At 36.3% G+C, this 21,430-nt stretch overlaps 5 protein-coding genes across 7 annotated transcripts; 4 read left to right on the forward strand and 1 right to left on the reverse strand.

Moving 5' to 3' along the window:
• Window positions 1-3,061: 3,061 nt before the first annotated feature.
• On the forward strand, window positions 3,062-5,355 carry LOC110767674 (Protein kinase superfamily protein). Its single transcript, XM_021971283.2, has one exon. It carries the CDS (start codon window positions 3,249-3,251, stop codon window positions 5,187-5,189), a length of 1,941 nt encoding a protein of 646 aa, XP_021826975.2. The 5' UTR covers window positions 3,062-3,248; the 3' UTR covers window positions 5,190-5,355.
• Window positions 5,356-6,706: 1,351 nt separating this feature from the next.
• On the reverse strand, window positions 6,707-8,464 carry LOC110767711 (transcription factor bHLH118-like). Of its 2 annotated transcripts, none has more exons than XM_021971341.2 (3): window positions 7,967-8,464; window positions 7,319-7,696; window positions 6,707-7,195 (listed from the first exon to the last, which is right to left on the reverse strand). In XM_021971341.2, the coding sequence occupies exons 1-3, from the start codon at window positions 8,258-8,260 to the stop codon at window positions 7,103-7,105; spliced, it is 765 nt and encodes a 254-aa protein (XP_021827033.2). In that variant the 5' UTR covers window positions 8,261-8,464; the 3' UTR covers window positions 6,707-7,102. The 2 variants fall into 2 exon arrangements, with proteins under 2 accessions (XP_021827033.2, XP_021827032.2); XM_021971340.2 differs by having other exon boundaries at window positions 7,319-7,699.
• A 1,800-nt stretch (window positions 8,465-10,264) lies between these two features.
• LOC110767777 (transcription factor bHLH118-like) lies at window positions 10,265-11,562 on the forward strand. Its single transcript, XM_021971423.2, has 3 exons — window positions 10,265-10,599; window positions 10,861-11,202; window positions 11,342-11,562. Exons 1-3 carry the CDS (start codon window positions 10,387-10,389, stop codon window positions 11,411-11,413), a joined length of 627 nt encoding a protein of 208 aa, XP_021827115.1. The 5' UTR covers window positions 10,265-10,386; the 3' UTR covers window positions 11,414-11,562.
• A 1,781-nt stretch (window positions 11,563-13,343) lies between these two features.
• On the forward strand, window positions 13,344-14,654 carry LOC110767570 (transcription factor bHLH118-like). The gene is made up of 3 exons (XM_021971149.2): window positions 13,344-13,754; window positions 13,902-14,270; window positions 14,384-14,654. The coding sequence occupies exons 1-3, from the start codon at window positions 13,410-13,412 to the stop codon at window positions 14,444-14,446; spliced, it is 777 nt and encodes a 258-aa protein (XP_021826841.1). The 5' UTR covers window positions 13,344-13,409; the 3' UTR covers window positions 14,447-14,654.
• Window positions 14,655-17,819: 3,165 nt separating this feature from the next.
• Window positions 17,820-20,076, forward strand: LOC110767740 (PTI1-like tyrosine-protein kinase At3g15890). Of its 2 annotated transcripts, none has more exons than XM_021971371.2 (4): window positions 17,820-18,143; window positions 18,231-18,378; window positions 18,512-18,774; window positions 19,180-20,076. In XM_021971371.2, exons 1-4 carry the CDS (start codon window positions 18,052-18,054, stop codon window positions 19,820-19,822), a joined length of 1,146 nt encoding a protein of 381 aa, XP_021827063.1. In that variant the 5' UTR covers window positions 17,820-18,051; the 3' UTR covers window positions 19,823-20,076. The 2 variants fall into 2 exon arrangements, with proteins under 2 accessions (XP_021827063.1, XP_021827064.1); XM_021971372.2 differs by having other exon boundaries at window positions 17,822-18,143; window positions 18,234-18,378.
• Window positions 20,077-21,430: the final 1,354 nt, after the last annotated feature.

Here is a 21,430-nt window from a genome sequence, read left to right on the forward strand (position 1 = left end):
AAGATAATGCAAGAGGAGTATACAAGCAAAGCAAACCTCTCATGTGATGTGATGAATTCTAAACGAGCTATACCTTATCTCATTCAATTCTTCACAAGGACCAGGTTAAAGCCCATTCTTCTGATCATTATTGATTCTTTGCACGTGTGATCATCTCATCAACAGTCAACCTCGTTGACTGGGTGAAGACGATGCCCAGCTAGCCACGTGGATTATTTTGTGTGTGTGTGTGCCCGCGCGCTGGTTATCATGTGTACTCTTTTGTTTTTAGGCAGTGACAGGTCGGTTGTTGTCGACCACCACGTTGTATAATACTTTTCTTTTAGATTTACACATATATATATATATATATATATATATATATATAATTTTTTTTTTTTTTTGGTGAAAGATATTTTAAATTGTTATATTCTTCATCTTTCTCTATTTAATATTTATTTTCTTGGATTTACCCTTACCAGCTTGTTTGTGTTTTGTGAAACGAATTTTCTCTACACCTGCTGTAGGACACTGGGACCCACCGAATAATACAAGTTGGAACTCTAAAATTCCACACGTGGAATCTCAAAATTAAGTTGAAAAAATCTACATTATGTTTGACTTTGATACAATTTTAACCAAGTTTTTCTTTGCATATGATGTGACAGCCTATCACTTCATTTTTCATTCGTCATTTTTTTTTTCTCTTTAAATTAAATATGATGGAAATTCTTCAAATATGAAAATACAAATCTCCCTCCCCCCCTTATATCAATTTATCTTTCTTTAAAAAAAGCCGTTTTATTGTTTATTTCTTTCTATCTCTCTCTTTATGCGCCCTTGTAGAAAGATAGAGATAGACGAAAAAGTGTAATGAAACGGAAATATGTAACTATTTCTCCAATTGAAGAGCTTACTGAATAAATGTCCAAAGAAAATAAAAAGGAATAAAAGAATACTTCCACGTGCAAACAGAAAATATAAATGAATAGATGGATTTGGGTCAGGTGAGGTGAGCAGCAATCCACGTTGATTTTCCTGGTTTTCCCATTTTTGACCCAAGAATAAAAAGTCTAGAAAAGGATTAATAAAGGACTTGAATAAAGCAGAGGTTCAGAAGATCTAGTCAACTATTCAAATTATAAAAACTGATCCTCTTAAAAAGAATTTTTTTTTATCAAGCTGACCTCTCCTCCCGGCCCCTCAATATCGTATCATTAGGAAAAATAAAATAAAAATCCAAGTAAATTTAGCATCAACAAAGAAAGTGTGGAAGATAATTTTTTTTATTTGTTCCCTTAATCAACTTGACCCTTAATCTAAGTTAGTTTTCTTAATTTAAAAAACTAAAGTAAAATATTGGTTCATTTGCTACAGTCCCGATCTCTTGGATCACAGGAGTCCAAGAGATTTGTGGTCACTCACCGTTGGATATAAATTCAACGGTTCACTCACTCTTGCACTCCTTTTAAGAAACTTTTTTGAACCATTGAATTAATATCCAACGGTAGGTGATTACAATTTCTTGGACTCCTGTGGTTCAAGAGATCAGGATTGACCTTCATGAAATTTGGGTTAAATAGTATTTACTGAGTAATGAACAGAGATATTTAAATTAAAATAATTGAATTAAAAATGTTGAGTAAGTAAGCAAGCATCATATGAGAAATGAGCTACAACGGCAGCCTGTAAGATGAAAAGTCAAACCCAACAAAAGAAAGATACCAAAGACTTTGGCAGTGGGTTGTTTGGTACTCCCATTTTATTGTTCTTTTAGGGTGGGCCAAGGTGTGCGTTAATTACAAGTTTAATTGCCACCCATCTTTAAAAAAAGAAAGAAAATGTTAATAGTCTTTAAGGGCGTTTCCTAGAAGAAAACCAAAATAGGAAAATGACCTGCTTCCATTTTATTTCTTTATTTATTTTCTCTTTTTTCCGGGGCTTTTCAATGTCTATTTTGTTTTGATGTTTCTTTCACAATAAAAGCGTGATTATCGCAAAAGAAAATACCTATTAGTGTAGATAAAAGCATGCTTATCGCAAAAAACCTACTAGTGTAGTGGTTTGGAGCAATTGCTCCTCCAAAAAAGGTATTGGGTTCGAGTTCTAGCATTCGTATAGATTGTGTGAATTTAGTATATTATCGCACATTTCAATAGAAAGTCAAACTTTGGTGCAGAGTGGGGAGTACATCCGTTCTAACTAACTTGACTAAGCCTATGAATGACAACATAATAACATCACTTGCTTCTTAAATTCTCTTATGTGATGATTCGGAATAAATCCTAATTATGCGTTTTTCTTTTTTTTATTTAGAAAGTCTCAACTTTTTCCTTTTCCCATGCATAATGCATTATTGTTTGAGATGAAAGTAACCGCACCTGAATAATGATGATGAGGCATATAGAAAGAAAAAAACATTAATCAACGTTCTATGATGCGCTATGATGCGCATGTTAAAGTTGATTTTGCCAATACAATTTATCTGGTTTATACATTATGATAATTTGTCTATTTGAATTAAATAATCAGTCAACTATAAGATTCATTTCAGTCAATTTAAAGAATTAGATTCAAATACATAATCCATCATCTTCTAATTTAACATAATCTATATCTTCAATCTTCATAAAATATTTCTGTTAATATTATCAAAACAAGAAAATACAATCCAATTTGTGAAACAGAATACACGAATCCATTATTTTATTTTATTTTATTTTATTTTTCCCACGAATCAATAATTCTCTCATCATAATTAGATATGGCATTGCGAGTTTCTGTTAAAATTATTATTTTGCCACAAATTAGTAGGAAAACGCAAATTTACAGAAAAATAAAACGAGAAACACTATACAAGAGAAACTCAACGGCGCGCAGGCGCCAAATACGCAGCAAGGTAAAAAGTAAAAAGTGACAAGTGACGACAGCGAAATAAAAAAAGAACGGTAAAAGGAAAATAAATTATTTATTTAAAAAAAAAGAAAAAAAAAGAAAAAAAAGAAGCGAAATTGGCCAATACCCTAAAAAAACAAGGAAAGCGCCACCAAAACAAAACAGACCAAAAATAGGAAAAAGGAAACACATCATCACAATTCAGTGATTCACGGCACAAATACAGAGACAAACGGCTCAACAACTCAAAAGACTAACACAAAACTCCCACTTTCTTATTCTTCCTCCTCCCTCCCAACTGCCACTAAATTGTTGCAAGATTCACTGTTAGCAATTCAGAAAGTTTCAATCTTTATGTCGTTTTGGTGCTCAAGATGCGCCAAATCCCTCAATCCCCATCCCCCGCAGCTCCCCAACCCCAACCCCAACCCCTCGGCACCAGTCACCTCCTTCAACCTTTCGCCGCCGCCACGGCCGCCGCCTTTTCGCTTCTCCTCTTCCTTGTAGTTTGCTGTCGCAAGATCACCCGGAAGCGAACCGCCCCGGAATCCGACTCCAAGCCTCCCCACCGCCTCTCCTACTCCGTCCTCCGCCGCGCCACCAATTCTTTCTCCCCGGAGCGCCTCCTCGGCCAAGGCGGCTTCGGCTCCGTCTTCTTCGGTACCCTCCCCCACACCCGCCAAGATGTCGCCGTCAAGCTCATGGACTCTGGCTCGCTACAGGGCGAGCGCGAGTTCCAGAACGAGCTCTTCTTGGCCTCCAAACTCGACTCGCCGCTCGTCGTTTCCGTCCTCGGATTCTCCTCCGACCCCAAACGACGCCGTATGCTGCTGGTGTACGAGTTCATGAGTAACGGGAATTTGCAGGATGCTCTCTTGCATCGGAAGTGCCCTGAATTGATGGACTGGAGAAAAAGGTTCTCGATTGCGGTTGATATAGCCAAAGGGTTGAGGTATCTGCACGGATTGGACCCGCCTGTTATTCATGGTGATGTGAAGCCCAGTAATGTTCTGCTGGACCGCAACTTCTCGGTCAAGATTGCCGATTTTGGGCTTGCCAGGTTGAAATCGGAGAGTCAGGTAGTGATTGATGTGTGCAAGATCAATAATGGGGTAGAGGGGAAGAAGGAGGAGCTGGAGACTAATGGTGGATGTGACTATGGGTCTGTGGTTGAGGAAACTGAGAGTGTGGCAACTACTGGGTTTGAGGAGTTAAATGTCGGTGTTGATCAGTCGCCGGAGAATCTAGCTAAGCTTCCAATTTCTCCAGAGACGTCGGTGACGCCACTGTCTCCGGTGTCCCCAGAAGGGGATTTTGATAAGGGTAGTTTGGATGACGGAGGGAAACAGAGAGTGAATAAAGATTGGTGGTGGAGACAGGACAGTGGGGGTGTCAAGGACTATGTGATGGAGTGGATTGGAAAAGAGATTGGGAATGGTAGGCCCATTGGAACCACAGCTTCGTCCAGCAGTGAAATGGTTGGGAATTGCGAGAAGAAGAAGAAGAAGAAGAAGAAGAAGGATAGAAAGAGATTGGAGTGGTGGATATCAATGGACGAGGAAAAGATTGCAAAAAATTCAAACAAGGAGAAGAGAAGGCCTGCGAGGGAATGGTGGAAGGAGGAGTATTGTGATGAGCTTGCAAAGAAGAAGAAGAAAAAGAAGGACAAGAAGCAACCAAAAGGAATGAGCTTTGATGAGAATGAGGATCACTATTGGCCGGACGACGAAGAATTGTATGTGGAGAGTAAGAAGAAGAAGAGTAGGAGCAAGAGTTGGGGCAGTATGAGTAGTATTGATTGGTGGTTGGATGGAATGCGTCGAAATAATAGCCATGATTCTGGGGAAATTCCCAAGAGTGGTGGCATTAGTAGTACTCCGAGCATGAGAGGGACAGTGTGTTATGTTGCCCCTGAATATGGTTATGGTGGTGATCCTTCTGAGAAGTGTGATGTTTATAGTTTTGGGGTCTTATTATTGGTTGTTATAGCCGGAAGGCGGCCACTGCAGGTAACCAATTCGCCTCTATCCGAGTTCCAAAAGGCGAATTTGTTGTCGTGGGCTCGCCATCTTGCCCGTGCAGGGAAGCTTGTTGATCTTGTAGATAAGTCCATTCATTCTTTGGATCGAGAAGAAGCGATCCTTTGCATCACTGTGGCATTGGTTTGCTTGCAAAAGGTGCCTTCTCGACGGCCCTCAATGAAAGAGGTTGTGGGGATGCTGACGGGTGAGTTGGAACCACCCAAACTACCGCCTGAATTAACCACTTCAGCTAAGTCACGCTTCCCATTTAAGTCCCATACAAAGGTCCGGTGAGTTTCTAATGTATGATATTGTTTTTTCATTAACAGTAGGTGGTATACTGCTACAGATCATTACTATGATGGATGATTTGTGTATTGAAAGGAAGGAAAAGGAATAGTTTTCATTTGTATTAACTTATTAATGAATTTAGATGATTGGAATTTCTTTCATTTGCTCATCTCTTTACTGGTATGGTATGGCCTACAAATCCGAAAGATTTTTCATCTTCGTATGTAATCATAATTGGAGGTAAAAGATGAAAACATTGTCACTTTGTCATATTCCTCTTGCACTGACTTTCAGGAATTCCACGTTTTGCTTTTTTGGAGTGGCCCATTCTCTTAGCGATAAGGCAAGCTTACTCATTTGAATAAGTTTTGTAGAAGTTGAATCCGATCCGAGCAACTTGCATAATGAAGTTCTTTTAGTTGACCCCCTCTTGCCTTAAAGAAAAAGAAAGGGGGAAATAGAGAGCAACTTTCTTTTCATCATTTTAAAATTTTGGGCAGGGTAGTTGTTCATTTCTGTCTGCTGCTTTGTCGAAGTTGACTATGCCTTTTACATTCTTTTTTCACTTTGGTAATGGTAGAGAGGGAAAAAAAACACATTCATATAAACCAGGTTTGGAAGAGGGTGATACAAATTTAAACATGGACGACGATTGTCCTGTGACGATGCCACTACGTTTAAAAGACGATTCAGTAAATAGGTATTATTGAGCTTTGTTGTCACCATGCGCACATGAAGACAAAAATCTGGGGGGAATAATGATGCTGCTGCTATTGCCTCTGTTTGCGTTTTCCATTCCAGCAACTCATGTCGCCTCTGTTTTTATTATCCTCCAAAATAACGCAGCCGCTATAATAGTTGGTAATTCGACCCAAAAAAAGAAAACAAAAAAAGAGTAACGAGTAAATGGAAGGCCACGGGCCACGGCTTAGGCCCAAGGTTTGCAATGTCTCCAATTAGTCTCCGAGCCCAGTCTATACTTTTTATTTTTAAACATCTCACAAATCGCCTTTTGGCCACACACGACGTGTCGCTGAAGCTGTCCACCATATGGCATATTCCTATTATAATTTATAATTAATTATAGGAGGGAGACGACGAAAGCCTGATAATCCTGCACTGAACATGTGATATGTGCCTTTAAGAAACAAGATGAGACGTAAACTGCTACTAACTATACATCGCCAATACTGATGACATCAAAAAAAGATTCATAGAAAAAAAGCCTCAAGGGGGCAAAGGCCCATCCATCATTTACCACAAAACTAATTGCATGGGTGAGCAGAGGCAGCGCTTCCTCTGCTCTCAACTTAATATTAATATCTACAATAGAAACCATCACATTGACATCATGAACTATACAAGAAGTATATATATATGTTACCAATACAAGAAGTATATAATATGTACTTTTCATGCGTACCAATGAGTATATAAATGATGGTCCATATAAAAGTCTATATATATATATATATGATATAATTTGCTTCCCCGCATATAAATAAACGATATCATCTTCCTAAACTGCACAAAATTAATGCCAGTTCAATTCATGACTTCAACTGCACAAGGATCCCATAGAGGATGAAAAAAAAGAAGAAGAATCAATTTAACTGACCAACTCCTTTCTCAAAAACTATGGAAGGCACAATAGTATATATCCTGCACGAAATTAAGCTCAGCTTGAGAAGTTGTACATAAACAGAGAGATTTGGCATTCCTTCCTTTCCTTTATCTTACAGAAACATTTGGGAAGGCTTCACAAAATCAGCAAGCACTTAACCTAATTTCACAAGGGAAAATGTAACTAAGAAGTCACTCTTGAGAGTCATTAAACCAAGTTCAATTCTCGCTATAATAACGAAAAATAAGATCGAGGCAGCATACTCCACGCGAATTAATATACTAAAATTAAGTTACTCGGATATAAATCTGGATGAATATGGAGACACTAGTTCGGCTAGTTTCTGCTCCAGGCCAGAAAGATCAATACCTTCAAGATCATTTACCTGAGAAGCAAATTTTGATTATATGCAGGAAAACCGATCAATGTTGGAAACTCCAAACATACATACACAAACCCTAAACCTAAACATATCAATAAATTATTAGGAGTTTAGAGTACGACCAACCTCGCACTGGATCGTATGAAGGAGTCTGTCATTTCCTTTGGAGGAAACACAGCTAACAACGGCAAGCCCTTGTTCCAGCAGCACTTCCAGAACCCTTGAGATTGAGAAGGACAAGGATAAGCCATCTTTTGTAGATCTGAAGCCCCTACAACTGATCACGATTTGCACTCCACCACAACATGGGTGGACCGTCAAACAGCTTGGCGAACGCCCATCTGAGCTTCCAGTAGTAGCCCCATGGTCAGTGCCAGTGGTGCTAATTATATTGGAACATTTCTTCAATTCAGCTCTCTTGGCATCTAATCTCTTGATCCTACTCTGAAGGTGTTTTATATAGTTCACAGCCTCGTTCATGTGGTCAGATATCGAACGCTTTCCCTGCTTAATTTCCCAACCAATACGTAATTAACCCTAGTCATATTCTTGCAGCTAGCCATGAGAGAGATGCTAGAGGAATTGATGTCAAATCTCACATGGTATTCATTTAATTGTACGAAACCGCGATGTTGGATGTAAAAAATTAAAGCAATTTTTACAAAGAATAAATTCCGAAAAGAAAAAAAAAATCATATTGGTTCTGAAGGACCTTGATACATGTAGTTCACGCACACAAAGATCATTAATACAGGAGATGGCAGGGTGCTTCACCTTGATAAATTCAAGAGGAAGTAGGGATCTGAGTGAGGCATGTAGGGTACCCATTTCTTGCCTTCTTTGTCTTTCGTTTTCCCTATGCATCATCATCTTCTTCTTCTTGTTATGATCATTCGAATTCTGGTCAATCATGTCATAGTTGAAAGCAGCTACTAATTTCCGCCGGCGGCTTTTCCCCGTGCTAATGGCATGTCCAAGAATCCGATCTTCTGAAATTGTGTGCTTTTGGGGAGGATTAGATGAAGTCTGGAAGACCAGCTTCTTGCCTTGGTGTAAAGGAAACATCATCTATTGCACAAGTTGAGAATTATTGAACAGCTAGCTTCAGCCTTGTCTCTAAATGGGGTATGGAGGATTAATATAAAGAAGTAGATATGATCAATCTTAGATGGGCCTAAGATCCCAAAGATTCCTTCAAGTTTGACATCTCTCTTCAGATACAAGATGACTGATGACTCTGTGTGTGTGTGAGAGAGAGAGAGAGAGAGTGACCTCACCGGCCACTTAAAAGTATTTTTTTAATATGCCCGTTTCGTTTGCCCTGTTCCTATGTACAAATGTTAATTGCATTCACATTAGGTGGTGGATCACATACCTAAATAAATTATCCATTTAATAATTGTATCGAATCAGTATATATTGATGAGTGATGATTGTTTCTCAATTCGTTAAATTGATTACAAGGAATTTGAACTGAGACATTCTTTCTGGAAGATAAAATTAATATATATATATATATGTAGTAGGGCAAGGCCCAAGGGTGTCTGTGCAGTGTAGCAGGACCCTAAAAACAGGAAGCTCGATTTATGAGTTGGACAAGGAGTATCAAGAAGATCTCTTAGGAAATTGCCTGCGTGCTTTATGAGTTGGACAAGGAGTTGTTGATAATGTTGCATTTCTGAGACAAATATTTTGTAATGGTCGAAGAAACAGCTAAGCTAACTATTCCTAATTGTTTTTCCTGACAAAATAAAGTAGCGAATCTATTTTAATATTACTAGTGGTTGTGAAACCTATCTTATCAATGTGTGATGGAATAATTAAGCTACTTCTTAGCTTACATACGAAGGCTATGCCATGCAATTTTTAATGGTACAAATGTGGTAAGCCTAACATTACCATTTTTAATTACTTTATTAATTACTACTATGCATATAGTGAATCCTACAGGATTGAGCAGGACTTGAAAATCAATTTAACATGTGATAGACATGCATGATGAAATTAATGGTCTCAACGGTTTAAGCTTTTAGAGAGTCTACATCTATCCATTAATTTGATTAGACCCAACTTGATGACTTTAATTATGTAATTAACATGGTCATCAATTCATAGTTGGTAAGGGCATACAAGTTGCATGGCGTTGATTATATAATATTTTGGATCGTTGGACTCGTGGGTTTTTACACACCACACACACATATATATATATATATATATATATATATATATATATATATATATATATATATATATATATATATTATTTATAGTTAATAGTTCTACCATGTTTTACTTTCTTCCTCTTAAGATCATTCAAACGTAACTACCTTGCAGTCCCATATGATTGTCAATTGTACAATGAGGGATGAAATTATTTTAATGATCCGAATCATCCATTTATAAGTTTTTATTCCAAGATTATATTTGTAATTATTATTAAAAAAAAAAAAGACCAATTAATTAGAAATCATTAAGACATGTACTTATAACAACAAAGGTGTTTCAAGAAAACACAAATATATTTGAGTGGTTAAACGGTTTGGATTTGAGTGATTTTGTGTGTTGAAAATCTCTGAGGAAAGACATAAAAACTTATGGTTCAGATTATTAAAATAAAATTTGAAGTGGGATCTACAAAGATGTCTTATTTGAGTGATTTTACAATTGAAACTCTGTTTATATACGCCAGCTTGGTAACATACAAGAGAATTTACTATTGACAACAGTGCAAAAGCTTGTTATTTGTCCAATTATTCTATGTTTTATATTTTGGGCATAAACTTTTGGCCATTTTCTATGAAAAAAAAAAAAAAGAGGCTTCAATCATGCCATCTATTGCAAAATAATAATGTCCAAAAGTAAAGAAAAAAAGAAGTAGTAAAAGAAACAAATGGCATGGGAAGCGTTAAGCACGGTGCAATATTTTAATACAGCTAGCGAGGCCAGGGAAGAGACTTTTGGGAATCTTGGGATTTTAATTTGGTCCATATGCAAGATCTAAAACCCTAACTACTATTTTGCCTTCTTTGCCACTCTGAGAAAAAGAAAAAAAAACTTGAAGAGAGTTTTGACAGTATTCTAATATACAATGTTTCGTTTGCAGCAAAGAAATATAAGTTGGTCCTCTCCGTTTCATCTATTTATTCCTTTATTCGAACAAAATAGAATCTCAGAAGATCTGATTTTGTCAAATGGATGTCGGCATGTTCAACACCATTAACACCGGAGGCCAGCAGGGAAAATCATCATTAGCATTGACTTTAGACAGTGCAGAAAATCAAGATAAGTCAAATGATGATGGAAAAAAGAAGATGATGCACAGAGAAATTGAAAAGAAGCGAAGGCAAGAAATGGCCGCCCTTTATGCATCACTTAGATCCGTACTCCCTCTCGAATATATCAAGGTAATTAAAGATCTTGTACTTTATAGATTTCTTCCTACTTAGCTCATCTGCCTTGTGTATTCACTGCAATTGATTTATAGGAAAAATGGTTTCATTATTGCTTTCTCAGTTTTTGTTGGGTTTTATTTGATTATTTTGCCAAATATTTTAGGGCTTCACAAATTTATTGGATAATATATGAATGAACCCTTCTCTCTCTCTTTCTAGATTTTTGATCTATATATGTGCTTTGGATTATATTATGTTGGTGGAATATTTCAGGGAAAGCGTTCGTTGGCAGAACATATGAACGAGGCTGTGAATTATATCAAACACCTACAAACGAGGATCAAAGTACTTGGCCGCCGAAGAGATGAGCTAAAGATCGGGACGTCGTCGTTGCCCAGTTTGAGTGCTAGCTCATCAACTTCTTCAACGAGTCCTCGAGTTGCAGTGCACCCTTGCTTTGTTGGCGTTGAGATTGTGATAAGTAGGGGTGGCTCTGTGGAGCAAGGTTTGGTCCTATCAAGATTGCTAAAAATACTGCTTGGACAAGGGCTTACTGTAATCAGCTGTGCTACCACCCAAGTTAACGAAAGGCTTGTCTACACCATCCAATCTGAGGTAATTAATTACATTTGTCTCATCATCCGCTAAACCATCTAAATTAAGCTGTTTAATCAGTTTAGGTTTTTATGTATGAGTTATGTATCTGGTTATAGTTAGTGCATTGATTACTTCTTTTCCATGTACAACTTCACAGGTTAGCGATCCGGCGTGGGGAGACTTTTGTGGGTTGCAGCAGATTCTGACTGAATCATTGACTAGATTTTGAAATTAAGTAACAACACATATGTTTAGTTAGCTGCTTTTCTGCTCATTCACAGAAAGAGTAATAAATGTTCGTAGGTTTTTGTCTGTGAGCGACTTTTACAAGAATCGTAGTAAACTGATCAGCTGCATATTGCTTTGTTTAATGTATCTCTCAATCTTCTTCACCCATGCATATATACATATATATATATATATATATATATATATATATATATATGTATCTGTACAATTGAGCTCATTCTACTAGCTAGTCTAATTTCTCATGGAAGATTTGCATCAATTGGGAGCTGTTGGTGTGTTGTAATGTTGCTCATGTCAATTTATACCGCTACTGATTTCCTGCTGTGGTTTTAATCTTGCATGTTGTGTTGGACAAGCAGACATGACCTCAAAATTCTGATCTCTCAGCAGGTCACAAGCTGAACATGGCTGCTTAAACAAGGGGTTGGCAGACCGTGATAACAAATAAAGAGACTAACTTCACTTTTACTAACAAATAAAGAGAAGAATTTTAATCTTCACTACATTACTTTTCGCCTCCTTTCTCTCTTATTCACTAAAGCGAATAAACTCTTTAGGCTATAGTTATGTTATCTTTGCCAATATACATAGATCGATGAATGGTAAAGCCGTTATAACCCAAAAAACATGTACCTTACTGGCACCTATATTAGTGATTGATGATCATGAGTGTGCTAAATAAGATCAATTTTTGCTTCAATACCCTTGCATGAAACTTTATAGTTAATGAATATACAAGGAGATATGTATGACAACCAAATGTGTCATTGATGATGTTGATACAATTATAAATGTATATAGTTATAAAAATAAAAATAAATTTCTATGACAAAGGAGGAAAGGTACAAACTAGACAGCGAAGCTGATCTTGGGTTCTGTATGCATATTGGTTTCATTCTGCTAACAACCATATATGCATATTGCTTTAGAAGCTAACAACCATATATGCATATTGCTTTAGAAGTAATTGTAAAGCAAGTTTTGGTTCAATTATGTATGGACTGGCCACAATAAAATAGAGGAGGAGGACTATCTGTCATATCTTTGCCTTGATACTGTTGGCATTGCGGCTCCCCCTAATCTTTGGTTAATTATTATAATATGACCACCGTCCTTATAGGAACACATGGTCAAAGTTTTCAATAAAAAATGGTGGCCCAATAACTTGTATGCAATTTTCTAGTATTAAGTGCACCTCTTGTATTGTGCTTGTTACCACCAACTCTCGGATAAAGCGATAATTCACTATAATAAGTTCAGTCCTGGGAAGAAAGAGGATTAGGATATGCTAGGGCAGTGGCCCTTCAATATATATTGTTTAGCTAGCCCTAGCTTCATCTGGATATATAATTGTTGCATTTCCTAAGTTAAATATTGTTTGGCACGCATTGGAGGCTCTCGATCAATTAATATGTATAGGTACTTCATGTTGGTTATGTTGTCCTAACACGAGAAATTATTGTATGATACAAAAATGAAGTAACTACAAATACAATTCTTCCGTTAAAGGAATTAAATTAATAAACATCCATGTGTGGAAAAAAATAAAAATAAAAAAAAAAAAAAGAAAAAAAAAAAAGGGAAATTATTTTTAAGGGGCAGTATAATTGATTTGCTTTTGGGTCTCGGACTACCGGATATATTGAGGTTGGTCGCCCATGGTCTGAACCCATTTGATGCGCCGACTGTCGACTTTCCGACAGATGGTGGTCCACCCAAATGTGAAAGTAAATGGACAGGCAGTAATTGGTTTAGTCCAAAAGTGAGAAGATTATTGATTCAAATAGAATATTTAATGTATGACCCCTGACTTTATTTTGCGGTCCAATGCCACGTTTGCAGCTCCTCAGCAAGCAATTAAGGAAAGAGATTTCGGAGAATCTTAAGAACACTAATTAAGGCCCTTAAGTACAACCTTCACTCTTACTCTGAAGAATCTTGGAGCTCGAATATTTGCATGTACATGTCTTTGTTCAATGTTTCCTAATTTTTATCATCCTAATGATCAAAGCAACGATTTGGAATTTCAAATCTCTTCCAATGATCCCCACCAAGAAGATATGATGCAAATAGAAGATCTGGTGCCGGGTCATGAGGTTTTGCCAGAGGGAAGCGATCCATCCCATAACAATAAGAAAATGGGAAAAGGCAAGCAGCAACATATGATATTATTTGCTCATCCGGACAATAATGAAGCAAATCCTAGTGATGTAAAGGTTGAAAGGAAGATCGTGCGTAGGGACAACGAGCGCCAAAGAAGACAACTTATGGCAGTTCTAAATGCATCTCTTCGATCCCTCCTCCCTCATGAATTGATCAAGGTCAAGAATCAAGATCAACCTCTCTAAATATATGTACATAACTTTTTTAAGCCACGCTTAATTTCTTAATTTTATATTGGGGATTGAATTTGAATGTCTTGATTTAGATAATTAATGTTTCTAGGGTTTTTTATTATGGGATTTTAGGGAAAGCGTTCAATCTCCGAGCACATGAACGAGACGGTGAATTATATAACTCAAATGAAGAGGAAGATCCAAGAATTGAATGCTAAGAAAGAAAAGCTTAGAAGGTTGTATGAATATGATTCTAGTGCACAAGAGTTTGGTCTAGAAAATGAAACTTTGGGTCATGATTTGGCTAACTCCGTGACCAATATCATGGTTGGGCCAACTTTTTTGGGGGGAGTGGAGGTTGTGATAAGTAGTAGCTGCAGCGAGGATGAAGGGTTGCCTCTTTCAAGAGTGCTGAAATTGTTGCTTGCTGAAGGCCTTTGTGTTGTTGAGTGTTCTTCCACCAGAGTAAACGAAAGGGTCTTTCACACTATTCAGTGTGAGGTATATATATATATATGGTCGTTCCTTTCAATTTAGCTACTCATCTTGATATATATAGGTATTGTAGGAAGCTATCCAAGAAAGTTTATTCACAGTTTTTGTTCAATCCACAGGTTGACGATTTGGAATGTGTGGATTTGTCTGATTTGCAACTGAAACTAAATTTGCAAATCTGAGTGGCAGGCATATCGTTAATTGTTAGGAGGTATTCCCCTCCCTAGCTACGTGAATTAGTTGTCCTTTTTGATGTATCAAAACCCTAGATTTTTTGTTGTAATTGTGATTTGTCTAATGTTTGATGTTTCATTACTTGTAGTGCCTTGTTTTAATACTTGTACGTACATTTTGATGCTGTGAACTCATTAGTTCATGCAACAACAGAAAGCAACAAAAATTATTTGTGATGTTCATGTTGTCAACCTCATAGTTCAACATATTAATTCATATTATCCTAATTTTGTAGATTATTCAGCATAATTGAGACATTAAATATCATATATACATCAGCATATGAAACTGTGCAAATTATTCTGATGATTACTTAGTAACATATTATTAAATTTATTGATGCTGCATAAAATTTTAATATGGATCATGCAACCTTTTCATTGCCTGTTGTTTAAGTACATGTGTATCAAGATTAAATGTCCAATTATATAACTTTTAGACCATATTAATCTTAAACTCGCATGCTTAGCTAATCTTATATATATTTTCATGGTATGCTCTATAAGGCATACTGATGTATTCACAGTTGTTTAAGTTTGCTGCTGGGTGCTTCTCGTTAGAACTGATATATCACTAGCCGGGTTAGAGGATTTTTCATTTTCCTTGTGATTATATATATTGCAAGCAAATCATAGTTGGATAGAGTTGTTGGCAAGAATCAAAACTCATGATTTTTTAAATAAAATTAATGTAGAGATTCTTCTTCCCAAACGAAACACCAGGACTGAATAGATACTACACCTAGAGTTGTAGACCATGATCCTACCAACTCCAATTTAATGGTTTTCTATGTACATGCATGCATGAATATGGATTACTATAACATATAATTCTATTTATGTTGACATGGATTACCACCTAACGGCCTATACGTACATATCTTGAAAATCTTGGAAATTAATATCAATCCCAAGTTCCATGGATGTATATATAGTTACAGGCTTACAGCTCTGGTATTCGTATATGTTCAAAAGGGTAATTGCTTTTGTTGATGATATTGACTTCACGTATTCATAACTTAGCTTTGCTCCACCAGCATGAACCGATTTCTGCAACCAACATCAACTTTGGTGAATTCGAACTTTATGAACAAAATCAAAGGATTAATGTTAAGTCTAGTGTTAGTGGTTGTTCGTTTTTCAATTGTTGGAGCTATAGCTAGCTTCCTTTCTCAGCACTTGTTGCAAAGAATTTTCCTCTGCCTTTGAACTATTAGATAAGTATATGCAGAATTTTGTGTTTAAATCATTAAAAGCGCTTTTATTAAAAGCGCTTATGAGTAGAATTGCTTCCTAAAGAAGCAGCCTCAAACGAGCCCTAACACTAGTGGTTTCTGATTTTTTAATGCAGAACCTTTGGTGTTTTCTTCTTTTTAGCCATTGCATGCCCGTATTATTGGTGAACTTCACATCATCTTCTCTGTTTTCTACTATAGTAGCAAGTATAGTAGAAAGCAAGCACCCCCTAATGCAAATCGAATTCGTACTCGTTTAGAATAAGAGGAGCCCAGAAGCCCAAAAACAGTAAAGCCCAATGAGTCTTCGGACAAAAGAGAGATGGTAGAACTAAGGCCCAATCTCCCTTAAATAGTACTAATTATCATTAACAATGTTCCTTCATGGCAGCTAAGCTAAGCTTTCTGCATGTAATTAAATCTAAGAGCAAGATTAATTATATACAGGCTACAGCTAGAGCCTAGAGAGTGCATTGTGCTGTAGCGAAGCCAGCCCAGAAGAACACTTTTTCCTAAGAAAACTTCAACCCAGGATTTATATATATATATATATATATATATGCTAAGTCCCAAACCAAAGTCTAGGTTTGAGGAGTACTTGGTCCCCTGCCCAAATTTGCGGCAAGTATAGCTCTAAGTAGTGTCACTTGGCACAACCCAGACCCTTCCAATTTGAGATGCTAATTATGGGTGGGATTGGATTGCACTACATAATGTTTCTTTTTTATTTTATTTTGGGGTCAATAATGTTGGATTATTCGATTTCTTTTTATTTGTTATTATTTTCAAAAAGAAAAAGGGGGTAGGCAGAAGCTGAAAGACTTTGTATAGGCTATTGTCAACTGGAAGACTTTTGTATAGCATATAGCAATGGGAGGGGAGCCTTCGATGAAAGTGCAAAATTCTTCTTTCTTGTTTGTACAGCGTCAATGAGCAGAGGCTTTGATTCATTGGAAGCTTTTGCGGCCAAGTGCTTAATTAATTTATCATTTGTATTATTAAGCACATACCTTCTTTTTTCTTCTTTATTTTGGTCTGAGATTAAGCACGTAGCTTGGTAAAAGGGTTCCTGCCTCCGAATTCAAGCCTAAACAATATTCGTTTAATTGTCTTCCTAAACTCAGATCACTAAAAAAACTGTATTTTATGTAAAAGAGTTTAAATTCATAACATTTTGGTTGCGTGTGAGAAACCCCTATGTCTTTATAATTTAGACTATCGCTTGTATAAATTGAGGCTCAACGGTAATATTTAGTTGTTAAATCAGCTTTAGAATGGCTAAACAAATGAGAGTTGGTGAGATCCCATCCGTTTATTTAATAATATAACAACTGATGTGCAAGTTCTCAATCTAATCCTCATTACAACGTCACTGATTAACAAGAATCGATTATATATATATTTACCATGAATCAAGCAATAAAATTGCAATTCTCTGTTTCAAAGGTGGAAAGGGACTATTTTATCCTAATCATTGAACCAACTGTTAAAAAAAATAGTAATAACAATTAGACCAGCTTGGACTCAATTTCTTCCCTTTCTACCAACACCCAAATAAGTTTATTTGTGACAATCCTAGGATTAGCTTCAGCATACCTTTTTTCATTTTGTGCTCTTGGATCTAAAAGAAAAGATGGGTACATGCCATCAGGTTAAAGCTCATTGGCATTAGAGAGTTAATAATGTATTCAGTATTCAATTAAATATGTTAATTACAGCTAATTATTATAAATATAGGTGACTGTGACCTATTCTTAGCTGGTTTTAGCCAACAATTTTTTTTTAATCGCAAAATCAATAGTTAATTTGTGCTGCATCATAACTTTGAAAGGTTGCGATTGATGGTTACATACAGAGCCAACGTCATAGCGGGTGATGGTGTCACTTTCAACTCTATAGAAAAAAGGGTTACACATATCATCTAAACCTCAATTGGTATTTTATATCACGTATTATTAATAATAAAATAATTTTCTATGAAAGTCTAATTAATGAGAAAATTAAAAATGTGACATTTCCAATGAAAAACTATAGCTTGGGCAAAAGCTAACAAAGCACTAGAATACATGAGGTTGAAGGCTGCTTGTGATCGTATAGATAGAGAATAACATTTTGTTCTCACCATTGAACATCAAATTCCTTGACTTCCAAGGCTGGCTTTTGTCTTCACCATAAGACTCCTTCCCTTTTGCTTCAAAACTTCCGAAATATTTGCCCTCTCATCTTCTTGCTTTGATCAACCTTTTGTACTCTTCTCCATCCTTCACAGTCAAACTCCATTTTATTATTAATCCACTGCCCTCCATATATACCTCAGTTATGAAGGCTTTTTCTTTCTTTCCAAGGACCAAAATGCCCTGGAACTGCTTTTGCTGCGTCTCTCAAGATCAAGAGGAACCAGCTGAGACCAGGTACACATAATTATACTCAATTTTGATTAATTATCTTTAATTGTTACCAATTTTCATGTTAATTCTTGGGGTGATTTGATGAATTAGTAGGGTGCACAAGAACAGGGATTACCCGTGGGATATATATTCCCTCAAGGAGCTTCTTCATGCAACAAACAGCTTCCACCATGACAACAAAATTGGAGAAGGAGGGTTTGGAAGTGTTTATTGGGGTCGAACAAGTAAAGGCGTCGAGGCAAGGCAATCATGTCCATCTTTTTCCTTTGAATAATTTCAATTCCTTCTAATTATACAAACAATCAGTATTCGGTTTCCTTTCTTCTCTAGTTGAATTTTTTCTAACACTTTGGTCACATGTGTATGTGCAGATAGCTGTGAAACGACTAAAGACGATGAGTGCAAAGGCAGAGATGGAGTTTGCAGTGGAAGTTGAAATACTCGGAAGGGTGAGGCATAGAAACTTGTTAGGCCTGCGGGGATTTTATGCCGGCGGTGAGGAAAGGCTCATAGTGTACGATTACATGCCTAATCATAGCTTGATCACCCATTTGCATGGCCAACTTGCAGCAGATTGCCTTCTTGATTGGCCAAGACGAATGAGCATCGCCATTGGATCAGCTGAAGGTCTATCGTAAGTACATAAACTAATCGCCAATTTGCCTAACCAAAAATGTTATATAAAATATGAAAGTAAACCCTTGATTAGGTCACTTAAATTTGTATGAAAGTAAACTCTTCTGAAGACTATTGGCTTCTTCAAAGTGCTATGATTAACTTCATTAGAAAATTAGATTGATCAGAAATCCTTATATGTATACCAGATGTCAAGATCTAATTGTCACTAAACCTTATGTTAACTTAGATTCTAATTTTGGTCCTTTAACTTTGGATACTCCTAAGTACAAAACTGTGAACATATGCGTACATTATGACTTCTAAACACAATAAAATCCAAGTATTACTCTTAATTCATAGATTAAGTTTTAGTATTATCTAGCGCATTTTTCGATCTTCATTTGCCTGTTTGATTGTTAAGGTACCTGCATCATGAGGTCAATCCTCATATAATTCACAGAGACATAAAGGCCAGCAACGTGCTTCTAGACACTGAATTTGAAGCAAAAGTCGCTGATTTTGGATTTGCAAAGCTGATCCCGGATGGTGTAACTCATCTGACTACTAGGGTAAAGGGAACTCTTGGATATCTAGCTCCTGAATATGCCATGTGGGGTAAAGTTTCTGAGAGCTGTGATGTTTACAGCTTTGGGATTTTGCTCTTAGAAATAATTAGCGGAAAGAAGCCGATAGAGAAACTCCCCGGCGGAGTGAAACGTGACATTGTTCAATGGGCCACCCCTTATGTCCAAAAGGGTTTATTTAATCAAATTGCAGATTCAAGGTTGAAGGGCAAGTTTGATCGAGAACAAGTTAAGTCCACGGTACTGATTGCCATGAAATGCACTGATAACAGCCCTGATAATCGACCCACCATGATAGAAGTGGTGGATTGGCTTAAGGGTGGAATAGGAAGAAGGAAAAAAGAGATCACAAATCATGTGGACGAGACTGAGGATGAAGAAGAAGTATACGACGAAACCGACACCGATCATGAAAATTATGGTATGGAGCTATCTGATGCCAGAGAGAATATTACAAGGGCTAGATCACAGAGGAGATGACTTCACCTTAGGTTCTTTTTGAGCCATATAATTTTTTCGTTTGTGAAATCGAAATGTTAATGTATCTACCTGACCTTAGGTTCTTTTTGAGCCATATCATGAGTCATGTAAGTTGATGGAGAAACTAGAAAACATGACTTGGTCTTTAGAGCGTGTACAGGTTTAATAGAGTCTTCACACTTTATTTTGAAATATACTCAATATTGTACTACAAGTCTACAGGTATTATTCCTTTCTGGCTCATCTGTTTGTCTTGATATTGATTAATTAATCCCTTTATTTATACGTACTAATTTATTTGGAATTTCTGTCCGGCGGTTCATGCATTCAGAAATACTTCAAATACATAAGACATTATTGACTTTCCATATTAAGAAACGCTCCTCTCGTATACATAAACTATTTATAAATTTAAAAAACCACAACTAGCTAAGCTTTACAGGGATGGGAATGTTATAATTCAGTTTGATTTTAATTTAAAAAATAAATATGAAGATTATAAATATGTGTAAACAAATCACGAATATACTGCTAGGAGATATTAAGGGTTCGTTCTGGTATCCTGCTAAAAAAGGTGAACTAAAAAACAATAATTCTTTTTAAAAACATGAGATTTCAAATGCTAATCTTAAGATCTAAAAACATGTTTGGTATTGAACTCCAAACTATTTTTAAGATCTAAACAAAATTGAAATTGAAATTAACAAAAAATAGAGAGAGAGAGAGAGAGAGAGAGAGAGAGAGAGGCATGGTGGGTTGTTAGAAAAAAAAAACTGAAAAAACAGATATTTTTTGTTTTTAATAATTGAGGTGTTTTTTAGTTTATTTTGGATTTGAGTTTTCAAAAATAGGCCTACCAAACGGGTGTTTGTTTGTCTTTTAACTTAAAGTCTGTTTTTGAGTTCATAAAATTGGATTCAAATCTAATACCAAACAAGCCTTAAGATTCTTCCGAGTCTTAAGGAAATAGAGAATGGTGAGGCACACCCAAAGATTACGTTAAGCAAGCACTAATTAAGGTTTCATGCTTGAAAATATACAACTTTGGAATGATGAACTCTCTTGGACCAAAGTTTATTTATTTATTTTGGTTTGGAAGTTTGCTATACTTTCGATCGACAAGCTCTAGTGTGAAGGGGACAATTGAATACGTGTAGTTTTTGCTATTATTTATTCAAATTAAAATTTGAAAGCGTGAAAGCAACGGCATATTATTATTATAATTCATCTTGATCTTAAAATTAATAACATAAAAAATATGTCTTTGCTTTGCATGTTGGAAAGCATGTCATTCGTTATATTTGTTGTTCTACCGGATGCGTTGCTGTGTGTTTTCTAAGAAAACTACTAATGAATCCCTTCCAAATTGGAAATCAAAATCTCGAATAGTTCCAAACTTGATCAAGACAAAAAATCCATGTCACGCTCCAGCAAGAAAAGAGGCCCAAAAAGCAGAGATTAGAGGAATCATTCTAGAGTGAGTGCATTATATGGCCTTTAGATGAGGTATTATCTCTTAATCGTTGGATACGGCTAACTAATTTGAACTAACGGCTAACCAATTTGATTCAACGATTAAGAGATAGGGCATCACCTAATGACCATATA

The sequence above is a fragment of the Prunus avium genome, chromosome 2 (assembly GCF_965620075.1).
Source record: "Prunus avium chromosome 2, drPruAviu1.hap1.1, whole genome shotgun sequence".
NCBI lineage: Eukaryota > Viridiplantae > Streptophyta > Magnoliopsida > Rosales > Rosaceae > Prunus > Prunus avium.